General features: G+C 36.6%; 1 protein-coding gene across 8 annotated transcripts in view; it reads right to left on the reverse strand.

The window, feature by feature from the left end:
• The window catches only part of LOC131440205 (twitchin), an 81321-nt gene that overhangs the window by 45167 nt on the left and 16848 nt on the right, over nt 1-19306 (reverse strand). For 5 of the 8 annotated variants that reach the window (XM_058611277.1, XM_058611276.1, XM_058611279.1 and 2 more), the window contains exons 2-7: nt 16956-17538; nt 10951-10972; nt 1422-1584; nt 1211-1352; nt 416-551; nt 65-268 (exon numbers count right to left, since the gene is read on the reverse strand). In XM_058611277.1, the coding sequence (XP_058467260.1) occupies nt 65-268; nt 416-551; nt 1211-1352; nt 1422-1584; nt 10951-10972; nt 16956-17265 (977 nt within the window). In that variant the 5' untranslated portion in view covers nt 17266-17538. Of the gene's footprint in view, nt 1-64; nt 269-415; nt 552-1210; nt 1353-1421; nt 1585-10617; nt 10640-10950; nt 10973-16955; nt 17539-19306 lie in introns of all 8 variants that reach the window. The other 3 variants (XM_058611281.1, XM_058611278.1, XM_058611275.1) reach the window with 2 other exon arrangements.

Consider the following 19306-nt stretch of genomic DNA (forward strand, 5'->3'; position numbering starts at 1 on the left):
CGCTAATCGGCTAATCTCCTACAATCTATCGTCCTAAATTCACCGGAACTCGAACAAAACTTACACTAATTTCGCACTTGAATCGAAATTCAGATTAATGGTCGCCGTGGAATCACCGTGTTTGTTCTTCGCCAGGAAGTTGTACACTCCCCGGTCTAACTGCTTCACGTCCTTGATCGTAAACCGTATCAGATAACAGTGGTTCTGATCTTCCTCTACCTCACTTTGGAATCTGCCACCCATTTGAACTTCGTTCTTTTCGTGGTACCTAATTGTGATTATTTAGTTCCGATTCGGAGGGAAAAATTACGAGGATGGGAAAACAGAAATGCTATTGGTTAGGATTGCAATGTTCGAACGGGTTGCTTAGGGTGACTACTATTAATAAAGTAAGAAACTACGAAAGAACACTTGCCATGTGTATGTTGGTTTCGGATCACCGATACATCTACACTCAAATATTATATTCTTGCCGTCATCCGATTGTCGTGTGACAGGTCGTTCGGTAAAAGCTGGTTTAAAACCATCCGCTGGTATGGGAACTTCCTCACCTAGAGTTGGGGGAAATATTCGGGAAAGCAAAATTGGTGGTTTAAGTAGGTCTCTAATACGAATCAGTTGGGTGAAATATCGTTATTTCACCATATTATGTAACTCTCAATACGTTTATCTTTGAACAATTCTAAAGAGCGCTTTTCTTTTCTACCGAATTATAATGGATCCTACGTTCACAGATCTTTCGGTTTTGGATTGGTAGATTTGACTTGCCATTAAGCGACTTTCATTTTTCAAACAACAAATCAGCCGATATTGTTGTTACGATAGCAATAACTGCGATGTATTTTGAATAAACAATAAAAGTGATTGAAACAGCGACCGCGGATAGTAACTATTTACAAAACAAAAAGACAGTGATGGAAAAGCTAAAAATAGGAGAAAGTTAAGTAATGTGATAAAATGGTCACAGAATTGTCAACGAATATAAGAATGCTGACCCGACAAGATGTGAACATTTTATTAGGAAAATATCTACAAATGATAGTATTCGCAAAAAAAACAGAAGAAACAAGAATGATGGAACAACAAAACAACAATTGAATGAAGAGTAACAGAACCGATCATTTGTAGTTGAAGACTTGTACTACAAGAAACGAAGATGATGGAATGATGGAAAGATAAACAGCAGCACTGTAAGGATAGCCATACTTACTGTCAAAGTTCAAACTGATGGTTGCGCTGGATTCACCCAGCTCATTCTTGGCTGTGACCTTGTACTTGCCCGAATCCTCGAACGACACATTGTCGACCTCCAATGTAGCGAAGTAAACCTTGCCATCGTTCGTTTCCTTAAACTGTAAACGTCAAACGAAAGCACAGTTAGCCGAGGAAACCTACTGACAGCCAGATAACAAAGCCCGTACCTTATGCCGAGGGGTGAAATCGATGACCTTGTTGTTGTGGGCCCATCGAATTTGGGGCTTCGGATCGGCCTGAATCTGACACTCAAAAATCAACCGCTTGCCGTCGTTCTCCTGCTGGATCGAGGGCTTCTTGATGAAGGTAGGCGCAAGGCCGTCGATTTGTCTGTGAATAGGTCGGAAGTTGAATTAGTGTTGGAAATGATATATTGGTAATAATTGCTTTGCAAACAAACACACAGAATTAAGGAATGATTTCAAACAATCGTTTTGAAGAAACGGGTACATTTCAACCATTGAACCTGGTTTCTAGGTGTGGGTCGATGCAATTCCTGTGTTAACGCATCCCGTTCACCAATTAGGGTTCTATAGGGTGATTTTTTAAGAGCTTGAGAACTTTTTTAAACAATAAAACGCATAAAATTTGCAAAATCTCATCGGTTCTTTATTTTAAACGTTAGATTGGTACATGACATTTACTTTTTGAAGATAATTTCATTTAAATGTTGACCGCGGCTGCGTCTTAGGTGGTCCATTCGGAAAGTCCAATTTTGGGCAACTTTTTCGAGCATTTCGGCCGGAATAGCCCGAATTTCTTCGGAAATGTTGTCTTCCAAAGCTGGAATAGTTACTGGCTTATTTCTGTAGACTTTAGACTTGACGTAGCCCCACAAAAAATAGTCTAAAGGCGTCAAATCGCATGATCTTGGTGGCCAACTTACCGGTCCATTTCTTGAGATGAATTGTTCTCCGAAGTTTTCCCTCAAAATGGCCATAGAATCGCGAGCTGTGTGGCATGTAGCGCCATCTTGTTGAAACCACATGTCAACCAAGCTCAGTTCTTCCATTTTTGGCAACAAAAAGTTTGTTAGCATCGAACGATAGCGATCGCCATTCACTGTAACGTTGCGTCCAACAGCATCTTTGAAAAAATACGGTCCAATGATTCCACCAGCGTACAAACCACACCAAACAGTGCATTTTTCGGGATGCATGGGCAGTTCTTGAACGGCTTCTGGTTGCTCTTCACTCCAAATGCGGCAATTTTGCTTATTTACGTAGCCATTCAACCAGAAATGAGCCTCATCGCTGAACAAAATTTGTCGATAAAAAAGCGGATTTTCCGAATGGACCACCTAAGACGCAGCCGCGGTCAACATTTAAATGAAATTATCTTCAAAAAGTAAATGTCATGTACCAATCTAACGTTTAAAATAAAGAACCGATGAGATTTTGCAAATTTTATGCGTTTTATTGTTTAAAAAAGTTCTCAAGCTCTTAAAAAATCACCCTGTATTAGGTTTTACACGAACATGAAATAACCTCACAAGATGAGCTGAATGAACATCATTTGACAGTTATCAGTGGTTTGTTTATGTGTTCATTCTAATTGGAATACATGTTATTTGAAATGCAAACATACCACCGATAGCTGTCGAAGAATTGGATTCATCGACAGTTCATTCGACGACACGACCAGGCACTCCGAAGAAAAATTGGCAATGAAATTGTCTGTTAACGATTCACCGCCAGTTACCGCAAATATAGCGACCCCTTGATAATGATAAAAATAATCTTCTTGGGCAACACTGTTTAGGTTGCTACGAACTAGTTACCAAGGAGCTCCAAAGTAAATAAACAAACAATTAAAAAACGCAAAAAGTACGCGAATGGTACACATTTTTACAGATTTTGTTCAATATTTCAGTAACTTCTACTGTGAAATCCAAAGAAGGTCATCTTTCCATTGTACGCAATGGAAATGCTAACCAGTCAACATGTTATAGCTGCAATGGTTTCGTAAAAAAACAAATTCATGATCGAGAAATATAAACAATTTATCGATCGAGCATTTTTTAATGTTCTAACGGTAATGATGTAGAATACGGATACAAAAATAAAAAATAAATTTGTTCTCGACGGTCTGGATTGAATTCTAGAATGTATCTAGGTCAACCCGCGCCCTGATTCAAACATAGGTTCCCCCATTCTCGTTCGGTAGAATGGCGCTCCAATTTCGAGAAGGTCCCGGCACAACGGTTATTCAAGGTAGAACGTGTACAATCACTATCCTCCACAATACGGCCACTATGACCGGTACACGCTTGATAGTAGCTTCAAAAGAGATTGACGCATCGATCGGCGTGATTCACGAAATCACGTTCCGTATCATCGTACATAGGAGATCCGGAAGAATCAGAAATCCGCATTTCTTCTGGTTCACAGAAACAATTTGTTTTTGTTTTGAGATTATTTATATAGTCCGTTCCAATAAAAAACATACGTAGCCATGGTTATGGTAACTGTTATCTAAAATCAACAGTTTTCTACTTTTGTTGCCAGTTTCAATAGATTTTCAAGCAACTTCGTTTTGACATTACCAGTTACTGAGGGGTAGTTAAATTTTCGATACAGTTTAGATAGACGAGTGGCAGGTCGTGTCGTCGGTTCATTTGTGTCGTCATCGTGCAAAACCTAATAACACGTATTCAAATTTGAATGAGCATGTAAACAAACAACCGTTAGCTTTCAAATGATGTTTACCAAGCGAACTTGGTGAGGGTATGTCAAGTTCGTGTAAAACCTAATTGAAGCAAAACAGTTACTGTTCTCTGTGCACCATAACAAATGGATTTTTTATGCTGATGTCATTAATGAACGCAGGGTTATTCTTGACAATTCAGTAGAGCCGAATTCAAACAAATTCGGTATTCTGTTTGCCTAATGCGGAACCAAGCTACCTAACGAGGATGTAAACAATCCGACTGAATTAGCAAAAATATTGAGGTTAGCTGTGGCGATAAGAAATTTAATGTTTGTTATGAAATAATGATCAAATCGAGTTGCCATATGCTTAAAACTAAACAATCTCGTAAAAATCCAACGACTCTTTGAATTTGAATACAAGTATAATTTTAATGGTCGTTAACTAAATGCTTCGGTAACATGTTGCTTTGGTAACGGTTGCAATAGAAGCATAGAATCTATCGAACGTTTTGGTGCAACATTTTAAATCATGTTCACTTCTTCCTGAAATTGTATTAAAACCATGGTATTAGTTTTCACAGGAGCATGATCTCGCAAAATTTGCGGGATGAAATGAGTTTCCGATATACCTGTGTTAGTGTAATGTACGATTCAGACGGTCTGTATTCTGTCCAGCGATGCCAACCCTACGGATTTATCCGTAGATCTACAGATTTCTGTCTTTTCTACGGATCCACGGATGAACCTCTTGAAATCTACGGATTTTGCATTATTTCTCCAGATATCTACGGTAAATAATTAAATCTCACGTTTTTTTCTGAAAATGGCCTAAAGTTCATTTTGAAGAAAGATTCTAGATGACTTGGCTCTCACTGGTAGTCAGTTATAACAGTAATGGAAAAGGAAACGTTTTATCTTGCGTCTAATTGATTTTATTGCTTCTGAAATTACTTTTCAAAGTGGATGTTGACCAATGACTTTGGCCATTATTCGGAAAAACACTTGAAACATCGTTACATCATCTTCATTTTTAGCTCTATGGTTCAGAGCACCAAGATTTTCACGCACGTGCTAAAATAAACGATATAACAACAATAATAATTTAACGCAAATATATGAGAATAAATACACTTGGAACCAAATCTACGGATTTCACCTCAGGCCAAAATGGCATCACTGCTCCTGTCTCCTGTAACGGTGACTACTGGAACGTCAGTCTCCGTCAAAACTAGTTCAACACTTTCGTTACCGGAACGTTCACACGTTCCGTAACAGTGACGTTGTGTGAATGCCTCCATAAGAATGCACTCAACTAATTTTGACGGTGACGGAGGTGGACTGAGACGGACCGTCTGAATCGTACTCAATAGTCAAATGACATACGCCATGTTTTTGATTTCAGTTACAGGAATTAATGTTACGATATTTGTTACAATACTGTTTATTAGAACGAATTAAAAGCTTATGTGCTAATTATACATTATAAAATATAGAGCACTGGAGGTGCACGAGTATGTACATCATCTCTCTGACTATCAAGAAGAACTGAACTAGTCTGATCTCATGTCCGGTCACCAATACTAAAGCCTGCATCTGTCATACTGACGCCTGTCAGTTGACGAGCGAAGATGGTGAAGTCGATAATGTGGAGTTCTGCCAACAATTAATGAGCCAAAACCGGTAGGCCGATTGTTCTGATTTCAACGACAAATTACAATTTATACCGCAATTATAGTATGAACTGATCGATGATTAGTTCTTTTTGTTCTAACGTTGTCGATTCCCTGAGCATTTAGTTTATTTTATGTCCGTGTTTTGTTTTATTGAAAAAGCTTTCGTAATCACCAGGAAAATGTGCACGGGGTGAATAAACCAGTTTACATTTTCTTACTCATTTTCGACCGATTTGTAAAACAAATGATTTATCATACTAAAGACGTATGAAAAGTTTCATACAACCCGGAGCAAGTCGATCCTAATTTGACCACCTGTTCTGCTGTTAGTGTCTGGATTTGCTCTGCTAGAAAATTTCCTGCCAATTTTCTAGTATACTGAAATCTGCGTGCGAGCTTGAGTGTTGAAATCTTGATCAGAGATATCAGGTGAAAACTTTACACTTTGCAACTAGTCACTTTTATCTAAAAAATCGCAAAAAAACAAACCGTATCCTGTAGTGAAAAAATGTTTTAAAACTCTATTTAGGTGATATGGACCGTAAATGGTCTCATCCAATTTGTCAACAGAAAATCAAAATAATCTCTGTTTACAAACAGTACTGCTGAACTGTCAAAATGTGTTCATCCGATTAAGGTTAGGAGTGACGATAAAAAAAACCTAATGTATTAGGTTTTTTATCGTGACGACACAAATGAACAAGGTACTGTTTACAAACAAGCATAAACAAAAATAGAAGAACACATCTAAAACAATCATCTTTACACTTTGCAATTAGTCACTTTTATTTAATAAATATCAAAAACGAACCGTATTCAATCGTGAACAAATGTTTTAAAACTTTATTTAGGCGATACGGACCGTAAATGGTCTGATCCAATTTGTCAATAAACAATCAAAAAAAAATTTCTGTTTACATACAGTACTGCTGGACTGTCAAAAAGTGTTCATCCGATTGAGGTTAGCAGTGACGGTAAAAAACCTAATAAGGTTTTACACGAACATGACATAATCTCACAAAATGAACAGAACGAACTTTTTAGACGGCCGCCGGTGGTTTGTTTACAGTTTAAAAGTTCATCAGAGGTTCATCGTTCGAATTTAAAAATTGCAAGTCGCCTGACACTTAACAGATTAATACAAATGAAGAAAGAGTCCTAAGTGCAAATGAGAGTTTCTCTATGTTTACTTTCTCTTTCGATTATTACGGTCCTATCGGTAATCCTTCTCTCGAACTCTTCACATAGAATAACGACTGAACCCATCGACTTTCGGTCTGTAGTTAAGAAATTGTTGGAAAATACAGGGATATTCCTTAATAACTGAAAGAGCAATTAAACAAAAAGAAACTGTCACCTTTTGTAATGTTCATCGAGAAATATTGCTTCTTGATGCTGGAACAGCATACAATGCAATTTTTTTAGTTCTTTTCGATGTGGAACACGTTTTTAATAGACACTTTTTCGTCATTTTTCAATTTTTAATTTGCAGTTGCAAACAAAACAAACCACCGTCAGCAGTCAAAGATGAACTTGATTCATCGGCAGTTCATTTGTGCCGTCATCGTGTAAAACCTAATGTGTATCATTCGACCCATTTCTCTCAAAACTGGGAAAACTCATATAATGGGTAAATCTGTATAAAATGTTCAAAACGACGTATGTAACAATGAGAGATTCTCTTTGTTTACTTTCTCTTTTGATTATTACGGCACTCTTAGCAATCCTTCTCTCCAATAATTTACCGATAATAATAACTAAAGCTATCATCTTTTAATCTGCTCTGGAGAAATTAACAAAAAAAGCAGGAATATTTCGCAATAATCGAAAGAGAAAGTAAACAAAAAGAATCTCTCATTGTTACATACGTCGTTTTGAACATTTTATACAGAAATATCCTTTTCTCAATAATGGGTAAAGCGAACATGTGTCAAATATTGGGTAATTTTCAACCCACATTCAAATGAGTGAACAAACCGAAACTGGATAGAAAATTACTCACAAAATAAATTCCTTCTAAACGAACAGCTGTCGTCACGCAAACTACTTTGGAAGATTTTTTTTCTTTGTTTGGTTGTGTTTTTCGTGATGGAAGTTTTTAAAATTAATAAACAAATAGACTAGATACGGCTACACGCAACTGTATTCATAGCTCACTGTGTTTGCTGTTGTTTTAGTTTGAAGTAAGGACAGTTCTCGATGAACATTAGAAAAGGTCCCAAGTGCAAGTGACAGTTTCTCTTGGTTTACTTTCTCTTTCAATTATTACGGCAAATTCCAGTAATTGCCAACAAATTCTACAGTGCATATCGAAAGTTGATGGTTTTTGCTATTATCCTATGTAAAGTGTTAGATGGAAAGATTGCAGATTGGACCGTAATACTCGAAAGAGAAAGTAAACAAAGAGAAACTGTCATTTGCACTTAGGACCTTTTCTCGTGTTTGTCTTCAGTTTTCACAATGGATGCTGTACACGCTTAGAAAAAATTACTCAAAGTTTGAGTACTAGTTACTCATTTTCAAATGATACATGGAAACGTCAAAAATTGAGTAGTTATCATCAATGATATTGAGTAATTCCTACTCTAAATTTGAGTTTAACGCAATAACTCGTTTTTTTGTTACTATTCGCAAGATCAGTCTAAAAGTTGTAATAACCATCTGTAGCAACAGGTTGTATATTTTGTTAGTGAGATCGCGTATTTCGAGAGTGAGTCGCTCAACACAAACGGTGTTGTGTCTGCAAAAACCGGAATGATAAACTCCGTGCTGTGCTTTAGAATGAAACCGAATATGCTCAAATGTCATTTATGAGGAATAAATGTATTGGTGCCTGAGCATAACTGACATGTATGTTAATTTACGATTGACACACTACTCCAAGCAACCACCATTTGATGTAGTATTGAGTTTAATTACTTAATATTTTAATACAATACACTCAGAAAAGGAGCAATTTTTTGCAAATTTGGTATATGTGAAATAAAATTTCACTCAAAATTTGAGTGATAGTTACTCTATTTTTGGTACATGTACAAATAAAGTATTACTCAGTAAATGAGTAGATTTTACCCAAATATCGTTTCCAGTGGAAGAACTCAAATTTGAGTAACTTCGGAGTTACTCTAAATTAGAGTTGTTCCACTTTTTCTGTAGATGAGTGAGATCTTACTCATTTTTGAGTAACTATTTTTAAGCGTGTAGGGGAGAAAAATGTCAAATTCATGCGTGCCAAAATAACAACACTGCGCACACATACAATTGTCATGATATGTTGAATGGGATTCCGTGCGATGGCATTGCTGAACTAAAGATTGATTCCGCTATAAGCTGACAGGATCTGCTTTTAATCAACAAAATTATAAAACACATGCTTTGACCAGAGATGCCATTTATACAGATTGATCTGTATTATACAGATTTTTACATGCGCATACAGATTTAATACAGAGTACAGATTTTATACAGATTTCTCAAATTAAATACAGATTTATACAGATATCACAAAAAGTAAGAGAGAAATAATGAAACTTTTCCGTCTGAGCTTGTTTGATTGCCCATATTAAAATGAAAATTTTTTCGTGCAACTGTTTAATGATGAACGCTGAAATACATTTATATCATAATTTGAAACCAATTTGAACTGATGTTCAAGGAAGTCATGGCGTCATGAAACTTTATTGTCAGACTGAAAAGTTGTATGACCTGACTTGACGTTGCGTATTGGGCGTTTGAATTCCATGTTTGAATTCCAAGTCATCATTTTCGAAACGAAAAAAGTATATGGATTTACAATTCAATTGTGGTTGATAACAAAAACAATTAAATTTCGTCGTTGAATGTTCTTGTCAGTGCGACAAGGACTTGCGATATAAAGGAATGCTCCTTGCATCTGTCATTCTATAACAATAATCTAATGGAATAACATCTTTTAACATCATTTTATTTCCGAAATTTCCTTTCATTAGTGAATACAGATAAATACAGATTTTTTATATAAAGCAATACAGATTTTCAATGAAAATATTTGGCATCTCTGGCTTTGACATCGTTGTGCGAGAAAAGTTTGGAAAACTTTATCGCAGTACGACACAATTTTGTTTCGTCAAAGATAAGTTAGAAGTTGTTCGACGAAAATTGTGAAACGTTAGCTCATTCAAGCTAATTTTTTCCTATTATAAATCTACGATAATGATTGTCAGATTTTGACAAACGCAAAAGTGAGTAAAGTGGAATTATTGTATAGTGAGTAAAGATACACTCACTATACAATAATTCCACTTTTAGCGAAAGTAATTGAAATTGTAATCAATTTAGAGTAACTTGCACGGTTAAATACCAATACTCATCAATGAGTACCAAATATACTTATATTTTGAATCAGTTTTAGCTGTCACAAAATGAGTATATTAAATTCTCGCCTCGGTATTGTAGTTCCGCAAATGAAACGGGTAAAAGTTCACTCATTAATGTTTGAATAATTTCTTCTGGTTTAAGATTATTTAAATGCATTGGGCGAATCAATTTTCTTATGAGTTTAAAAGCAAAGGTTACGTTTGTAACAATGAACTTCTCACAAAGGGGGAATGATAAATATGACTAAGTAGATGAATATTCACTATATTCCCTTCGATGGATTAGTTTTTTTTAGATTCAAATGGCGCATGTATGCTACCAAGTTCAACAATAAATTACGAATTCCAGTAAATTTAATTTAATTACAATTGACATAAGGGACTAACTGCAAATGACAGTTTCTGTTTGTTAACTTTTTCTTTCCCGATTTACCGCACCAATTTTATATTTGACACTTTACTCTTCGCAAAACTTTCAAATTAAAACCACAAGCAGTTAGGCCCTTTTGTTGTGGGACTATCGAATTGTGTATGTCTTGAACGTTAGAAACGAAAACGACTTAAGTTAAAATTCAATAACCTATCTTCATTTTCTAATTATGTACCAAAAAATCGAAAATGTTAAATTCCACCGCACGTGGCCGTATCTAACCGTAACTACAAAACTAAACAAGCACTACAAACCGTTCTCGTTTCTCCACTCGCTCTATCGGGAGAATTTATCCAGCAGCAGTTTGGCAATCGGCAAGCAAATGTCAGTTCAGCGGAAGCAAGCGTAAGCGTGTTGTTTGTGGCATACAGTAGCAGATTATGGAACAGAATTTCCAAAATAAAATTAATTGCAAGAAACTTGAAAGCATTCGAAGTATGGACACACGATTAATTTGTTTAGATACTGATTTGATGGACAAACTACGGACAAACGGAGCTACGTGTGTAGCTATTATTAGAATTTAAACGAAAAACATCAAGTAGTTTAACACAATTGACATTTAAATTTATTCACAACTGACTCACTTTTCGACGGGTTCATCAACAGCTTTTAGGTTGCCATTGAAATATCATGATGTTGATTGTTATGAAGATTACACGGATTCGATGAACAACATTGCATTGTTTTAGTTACGTGAGTGAACGGGATACATGTAAATAGAAAACAAACGTCATATAAGAATTACACAAATGAATGAATGTAAGAACTATTCACTAGTACATATTTGAACGGATTAGTAAGATAATATCTATCAACCAGTCGTCGAGCTTTACCGTCACATTCATCGTTGATGTTATAAATAAAATAATTATTGATAGAAGTTTTTGGAACTTTTCTTAACGGATATCTGCCACAATGTAAAAACGACAAGTTTAGATTAAAGTCATCGTTTCGGTCGCTGGTCGCAATTTTTAAAACTAGTATACAGACACTGAAGAAGCCTATAAGAAGTAGGAGAACTACTGTCCATGTGTTCGAATAAAAAAAATGAAATAAAAAATCATTGTTCGGAATTTTTGTTTCATTCCCCCACTTCTGCTATGATTTTTTAAACAAATTTCCTCGTTTTTATCAGTTTAACGATAACATGAACTAATTTAAAATTTCTCTAGCGATTTGACAGCAGCCAACTATTCTTTTTGAATACCTGTATTTGTCGGAAAAACACATCTGTACCACATATTTCTCGAAAAATGTCGAAAAATCATCCGGTTCAACCCTTTGGCGTTTTGTTTTGGTGACGTTGTTGTCAACAATATGTTAAGCTACGTTCATACCATACAATCAAACCACACTGGTGTCAAAAGTTAATTTTTTAAAACCCATTATAAATATAACTCTAGTCTAGTATTCTCTATAAGTAATTTAACCTCTTTTTGAATAAGAAAAAGAAATTGTGGTTTATTATAGTTTGATTATATTCCATCGAAATCATTTCCTTATGTTGGTGCAACCGCATGAAGAAAAATGTGAACGTGGGAACACTGCTTAAACACAGCATTTGACAACGAACTAGAACCAAAGAAACAAAATTTTCGGCTTCAAGCCAATTGTATGCAGATGACCTGCGACACCTGCCAAAGAAAAATGGAACCAAGAAAAGGAGGATTCTTTCGGAAATTTTCATATCGGCAGTAGTGATTTGCAACATTTTTATCGTTTATTCAACAGTACAAATCAAGATATCAGCAATAAAAGTACACTCAGAGTAGAAGAAATTCTATTTTAAAGTGATTACCGCTACTTTTTTTAGTGTAAACAACGATAAAACATGGAAAATCTTCAGAAATATGTGAAATTGGGTAAGGTTAGGTTTTTTCAGATCAACATTTTTTTAAACAGAAACCAGTTTAATATTGATTTCTCGAGTACTAGAATGAATAGCGATCGAGTACTATTTATTTTGGATACTTTATTTGTTATTTCCAGGCATTTGATAAATGGTATCAAACCAAGTTTAATGCTCTATTCTGAACAAACGGTAGATTTCGCACAATGAACTAAGATCAACATTACCACCTCAGAGTAAAAACTTTTTCTTCAACTTTTACTATGATTTTTCAAATGAATTTGCCTGTTTTCAAAAGAAATCATAGAAAAGGTGGAGTAATTAGACATTTTCCTACCGATTTGACAGCTCTTGCTGAAAGTTTCACCTCTAAACAAGCAGCGCCTCTACATTTCAGTTTTGCGACAATATGCCAATCACTATATCGACTCTAAAAATCGGTATAGTTGGCAGCGCTGGCTCTCGCTGAAAGTATCATCTTTAAACGAGCAGCGCCTCTGCATTTGATTTCAACGTTAATGTGCTAAAAAAAATCCAGCCAACTCTTTTGCGATCGCTGCGCTGCTCAAGTGGCGAACTTAGAACTACCCGGTAGTGATAATTTTCAGTTTTTGTTTGAAGAATTGAAAATATTGCGAAATGTACAAGAATATACGGCACTTTTCCTTCTTACGTTTGATGACAACGTGACACGTGAATAATAATTTTGTTTTCACATATTTGTAAGGTTTGGCTATCTGGATCCGTTCGAACTCAAAGAAATTGAAAAATTGGTCGTATTCTGTCCCTCTCAGCAGGCCGTTCTATTTTATTGGTCGTTGAGCGCTTGTTGAACGACAAACTGCACGAAATATTTGTTCAGTTTGCTGAAACTGTTTCTTGTTGTTTTTTCTCTTGCAAAAATAGTGTCAAAATTAGGTGTTACCTTCATATAGAAAAACAATTGTTGTTATTCTATGCGAAGGTGTAGTATTGTACAGGTATGTAGTGTTAGTTTGAAAAAATAAGTGGGAAAATCTTCGGAAATTCTCCAGTAAAACCAGTCCAACGGGGCGCCAACTCCCCATATTAAAAATGGCTCGACAATGGACCTCTGTCTGTCGGGTTTGTTGAACGAAAAAACTGCCATTCGGTACCAAAGATGCCAGATATTTTCATAGAAAATCTGTATTACCCAGAATGAAAAATCTGTATTTATCTGTATCCACTATAAAATCGAAATATTTACAATGAAAATTTGTTGAGGTAATAATGTTCCAAAAAATTTCAAATTTTCATCACCAATCAGAATAAACAAAACTTAATTTCAATTTCATATACTTTCAAAATGTTGGCTTGGTGAGTTGATGTAGGATCTCAGCGCTCAACTTAAACTATCAACACCATTTAAAGATTTTTAGATCAATTCGTGATTCGTCGATTGATTACAAATCTCTCATCTCGTCACTACTACCAAAGAGAGCACAGATGAACAAAATTATTTTATTCATTCCTTTTTTTGAAAAATCTGTATAAATCTGTATTGAGTTTAAAAAACCTGTACAAAATCTGTATTCTGTATGAAATCTGTATGGGCATGTAAAAATCTGTATAATACAGATAAATCTGTATAAATGGCATCTCTGTTCGGTACAACGGTCCGTTTCAAAATCGGCAAACGAAGGCCCCGTGTTGCCTTCCGTTGAATGATTGGCACATTGTCGCAAAACTGAATTACCGGTAGCGACACCTGCCAATGAAAAATGGAACCAAGAAAAGGAAAATTCTTTCGGAAATTTTCATATCGGCAGTAGTGATTTGCAACATTTTTATCGTTTATTCAATAGTACAAATAAATATCAGCAATAAAAGTATACTCGGAGTAGAAGAAAATCAATTTCAAAGTGATTACTACTCCTTTTTTTGGTGTAAACTACGATTAAATATGGAAAATCTTAAGAAATATGTGAAATTAGGTAAGGTTAGGTTTTCTCCGATCAACATTTTTTAAGCAGAAATCATTGTAATGTTGATTTCTCGAGAACTAGAATGTATAGCGATAGAGTATTATTTATTTTTCATACTTTATTTGTTATTTCCAGGCATTTGAAAAATGGTATAAAACCAAGTTTAATGCGCCATTCTGAATAAACGGTAGATTTCACACAATGAATTAAGATCAACATTACCACCTCAGAGTAAAAACTTTTTTTCAACTTCTACTATGATTTTACAAATGAATTTGCCCGTTTTTATAAGAAATCGTTGAAAAGGTGGAATAATTAAAAATTTCCTACCGATTTGACAGCTCTTGCTGAAAGTATCATCTCTAAACAAGCAGCGCCTCTACAGTTCAGTTTTGCGGCAATGTGCCAATTGATTGGACTTTCATTGGACCAGACCCTGTCAGCTTGGAGCGAAGTCAATCTTCAGTTCAGCAACGCCATCGCACGGCATCACATTCAACATATCATGTCAATTGTATGGGTGCGCAACCCTGCTATTTTGGCGCGCACGAATTTGACATTTTTCTCCCCTACTTCTATGTATAAGATTCGATGCGGGCTCGCCTGGGGGCGACATGCTCGCAAAAAAGGATGTTGCTAATGATTTGTTCGGGAAATGTGAGAGCTGGATATCTTGTTGATATGATGTCTTTGATTGGACCAATGACCCAACGTATTGGACCAACGAAGGATCACCGTTGAACTTTTTTTCTAAGAGGGTTGCTATTGAAGAAACCAACCAACTCTTTTGCGATCGCTGCGCTGCTTGAGTGGCGAGCTTTGAACTAAGCGATGGTGATAATTTTCAGATTTTGCTTGAAGATTCGAAAAAAATGCCGGCTTTTTTTGCTCATGAATCGAATACTAACATACAAAAAGATGTAAAAATTTGGTAGAAAAAATCAATCATCAATGATTCAGTAACTTTCCATTGTATGTTTGATTGATATTTATGGAGAAATCGTAAGATGAAATATCAAATTCGAAGAAGTGAGGTTGGGTACTGTTATCATAATTAAGAATTTTTTTGTTTTTATGGTTGGATTTTGAGATTATTTGATAAATTATGATTAAAAGCTGTATTATTAGTCTATTTACTCATATTTTATCATTTAAATCAAATCTGTATGTGAACTGAAAATTTCAAATTTCATCCGAGATTTTGAAGTGTATAAGACAATTTCAAATCATATGTTTGCGATCAAGTCAAAGTTTGAGTTGATAACGACCTAATTTTGGGTAGCTTATAGAAGTGCTCGACAATGAGTGATTTCTCCTAAAACAACGGTAAAAATGATTTTCATGTACATTGAATTGAAAGCCGAGGCGTACTTTGAGCTCAGAAAAATCCTTCCATCGAATGGTACGACATGAAATTTTAAAATGCTGGCTTCAAGACCAACTCTGTAAAAGATTTTACCCCCTTTTGGTCTTTGAAAGGTCTTCCCAAATGCGGTTACCGATTGCTGGTTTCGAAAAAAACGCTGAGCAAAAATATGTGATGGAAATAGCGCATGCTGTTAGAAACTTTCAAACAGTTCCATATATCATATTCCAGAAGATTACGTTAGAAGGTTTACTTTCTCCTCGCCGGCTTAGACTTTTTACAAAAAAAAATCATAAAAATCTAGCCCAACCGGCTCAGCGGTTCAAAAGTTATTCATTGTTTACGAGTCAGATAGTCAAAGTAAGAAAGATTCCATCAAATAAGGCGTGTTCGTGATAAAATCGGGGCGTCCCTAAATACGCATATCTGTGGAAATACTTTATCAACGCATGAAACACTTCGCAAATTGCTTAACGTATGTCTGTTTTTGGTGATACTACAAGCTTCTATATCGAAGATGGCGTCGAAAGAAACGCAAGTGCGAAAAGCAATTGTGTGCGTTTGCAATGAAAATCAGGATCTGTCAGCAAGAAAACTTGCAAAAAAATCTTAGTTTTCCTGCAAGCACTATCTATAACGATCTTAAATCTTTCGAAACACGTTTGACAACAGTCAGAAAGGCTGGGAGCGGAGCAAAAACGGATCTTAAGAACCACCAGAAGGGCGTGAATTTGAAGCCAATATTGCACAAGTGACCAGATCTTTCAGTAACGGCGAAGAGGAGCATTTCAGAACGAAGAAAATAGTTAAGTTTCCCAAAAAAATATTTAGTTTAGCTGGCAATATGTAGCTTCATCACTACCGGAACGGTAAACAAGGAAATATACCGTGAAGAATGCCTGTGGAAACGATTGTTACCATTTTTACGCAGCCATGACGCTCCCTCGCTATTCTGGCTTGATTCGGTATTTTGTCACTACGTCAAAGTTTTTTTTGGGATCTAGTGGTATTGGGTTCTTCTTGAGAAAAATCTCCTAATATAAACCACATGCTGCAACTATAGAACAATTTCGAAAGTTTTGGACAAAATTAGCTGGAGTAAACTCAAAAGTTTGTAGTATCTTCATGCAGCCTGCCACTCAAGTAACTGTAATTGGTTTTGAGATGACTTATAATGCACGAACAAGTCCTATTACGAAAATCGAACTATGACCTTGTTCTCATTGAATTTCTGTAGAATAAATTCAAATATTTCAACGATATTCTACCCTTTTAAATCCCTTTATCAATTATTACCCCACCTTTAATACACATTGTGACGAATGTGACGGTAGCTTTCCAAACAAAAACACTGAACAAGGACAGTCATTAAAAAAAAATACTGAACATGAAAACATGAACTAAGAACACTCGAAACAAACTACTTACGGCTGAAGTTGAGATTGATCGACGCGGACACCTCACCCATCCGATTCTTGGCCTTGACCTTGTACAGACCGGCATCGGTGTCGATCACGTCGTCCAGTTCCAGTACCACGAAGTACTTGTTCTCACCGAACGACTGGATCTTGAACTTGGTGCGGGCATTCTGTGACAGCAGCTCTTCACTGCGGTACCACTCGATTGCTGGTTTCGGTTTCGCGATCAACTGACACTCGAACACTAAGCGATTCCCGTCATCCTCCTGGCGCAGCTGAGGCTTCTGGGTGAAGCTAGGGGCAAAGTCAAGGTCCGCCATGACCTACACGCACAAATCACTGCTCGGAAAACACTGACAACTATTCTGGATTTGGCTTGCTTAGTTGCGAATTCCCGGCTGCACGAACATTTACACTGATTACGCAGAGGTTAACCCTCCTTAATGCGGTTTCACTTTCCTCGGAGGAAAAGATCGGCTCGGTTTCGTAAGCGGACTATTGCTTCCACCAGTTCTGGCTTTCCACGACTCTGCTTGAATAACTCTGTCACTGTGCTATTCACTGTTGTAAGATTCAAATGCTACGTTTCCGTTCTGAGAATAGAAAAAAAGGTAATCAAATTTAGAATCGAATAGTAAATAAAATGGTGCGGTTCGTTGGGCTGGAAATTCGGAAACAATCTTGTAGATTCGATTCGATTTTAGTTTCATTTAAAATTATAAAAAATAGTAACCGGACCGAAGTAAAATCGAAAAATTATTCAACCTGAAAAAAAACATTCGAAAATTCCTGTACCGTGGCCATCAATCACAGACTAATCTGAAAATGCTCATTTCAATTTTGTGAATGGTCAACATTTTCTTCAGCCTTGCGAAATAGCGGCGGTATGCGGGAAAACTTATCCGACAATATCCGGTGCTCGTTATTCGATTTGTTTATACTTACGCTTGTCGGTCGCTCCCAGAGGAACTGAGTTCGGTCATAAATTTTTATCCCCAAAATAGCCGTCACGTAAACGGCTTCCATCGACGAAAACAGAAATAAAATATCATGACCAATAATAGCACTGAACGACGACGCATTTTCTCAAGGTAAAACCACACCAGTTGAAGTCGGTCGCTTCTGCTTGGGCTTGGTTGTCCTTCGTCTACCGAAGCGCGTCGTTCTAAATTTATCATGACTAAGAGAGGAGTTGAGAGGAAATTTTCACTACCGCCACCCACTAACAACCTGTCTGTGAGTAACCTTCGCGAAAGAAAGTGGAAGAAACGGGCGAAGGCAGCTCAAAATAAACCACCAAGCATTGTTGTTGCTTCTGCCGTTTTCGATGATGTAATTCCTCTTGAACGGCGCACCGATGATTTAGGTGCTCAAAAATGCAAATAGACTAATTCCGATTCGTTCAAAAAAAAACCTGGACATTGAGGCATGCGCAGAACCCACCAGCCAATAGACTAGTCTAGGAAACGGTCCACATTCATCTTCATCTTGCCAAATGCCGTGGATAATCGGTTTGGTATTGGACAGGAAGACGCGTTTTATGAATGGACAGTGTTGGCTCCCGTCGGCGGATTACGTCGATTCAGCACGTGGGATCAAAGAACATGGAAAATGTCTATTTAAATATGTCCCACTGTAACTGTAACTCGATATATGTACCACGGTAATTGGACGTTCTATTTTGGTGCAGTTTCTGTACTGTATGCGATGGGTGTTTCGGCCAAAGTCAAGGACGGTACAGAAAGTGATCGTAATAGTCACTGAATAGTGATTAAAATATTTTCGAATACCGTTGCAGTAATAATATCAATATCCCACCCATTTTTTCCACGAAATGTTTGTGGATCCACGAAAATTGCTCGGTGTGTACATCGCTTATTGACTGCTAAGATTAGCACAAACTAAGGCTTAAATGAAGCTCATACCACATTTTCGTACTAATCCATCGGTTAGGCAACAGAACCAATATTCAGCCAACATCAGGAATTCGGAAATAAACTTTCCTAATCGTTAAATCTATTAGGATTAGAAAATAACCGATCTTTCCTAAGCCGACGGAATGGAGCAACAGCAACAACCTCACGCGCGCGTCCGAGTTTATCCCGCTCAAGCTAGAATTTATCGCATCTACTTTCTTCTCAAGAGAGAAAACTTCCACCCACAAGCATGCATCACCGGGTATAATTCTTCCCGGCACCAAACCAACGAATAGCACCGAGATGAATCCTCCCGGCCACGTGAATTGGCTCTCGTGGTGATGCTCAGTTCCCGGTTGCTGACGTAAATGCAAATAATTTAGTAACTGTTTCTTTTAAAAATAGCCCCAACGTTGTAGGTGTTCAACCTAGCTATGATTAAATG

The sequence above is a fragment of the Malaya genurostris genome, chromosome 1 (assembly GCF_030247185.1).
Source record: "Malaya genurostris strain Urasoe2022 chromosome 1, Malgen_1.1, whole genome shotgun sequence".
Classification (NCBI taxonomy): domain Eukaryota; kingdom Metazoa; phylum Arthropoda; class Insecta; order Diptera; family Culicidae; genus Malaya; species Malaya genurostris.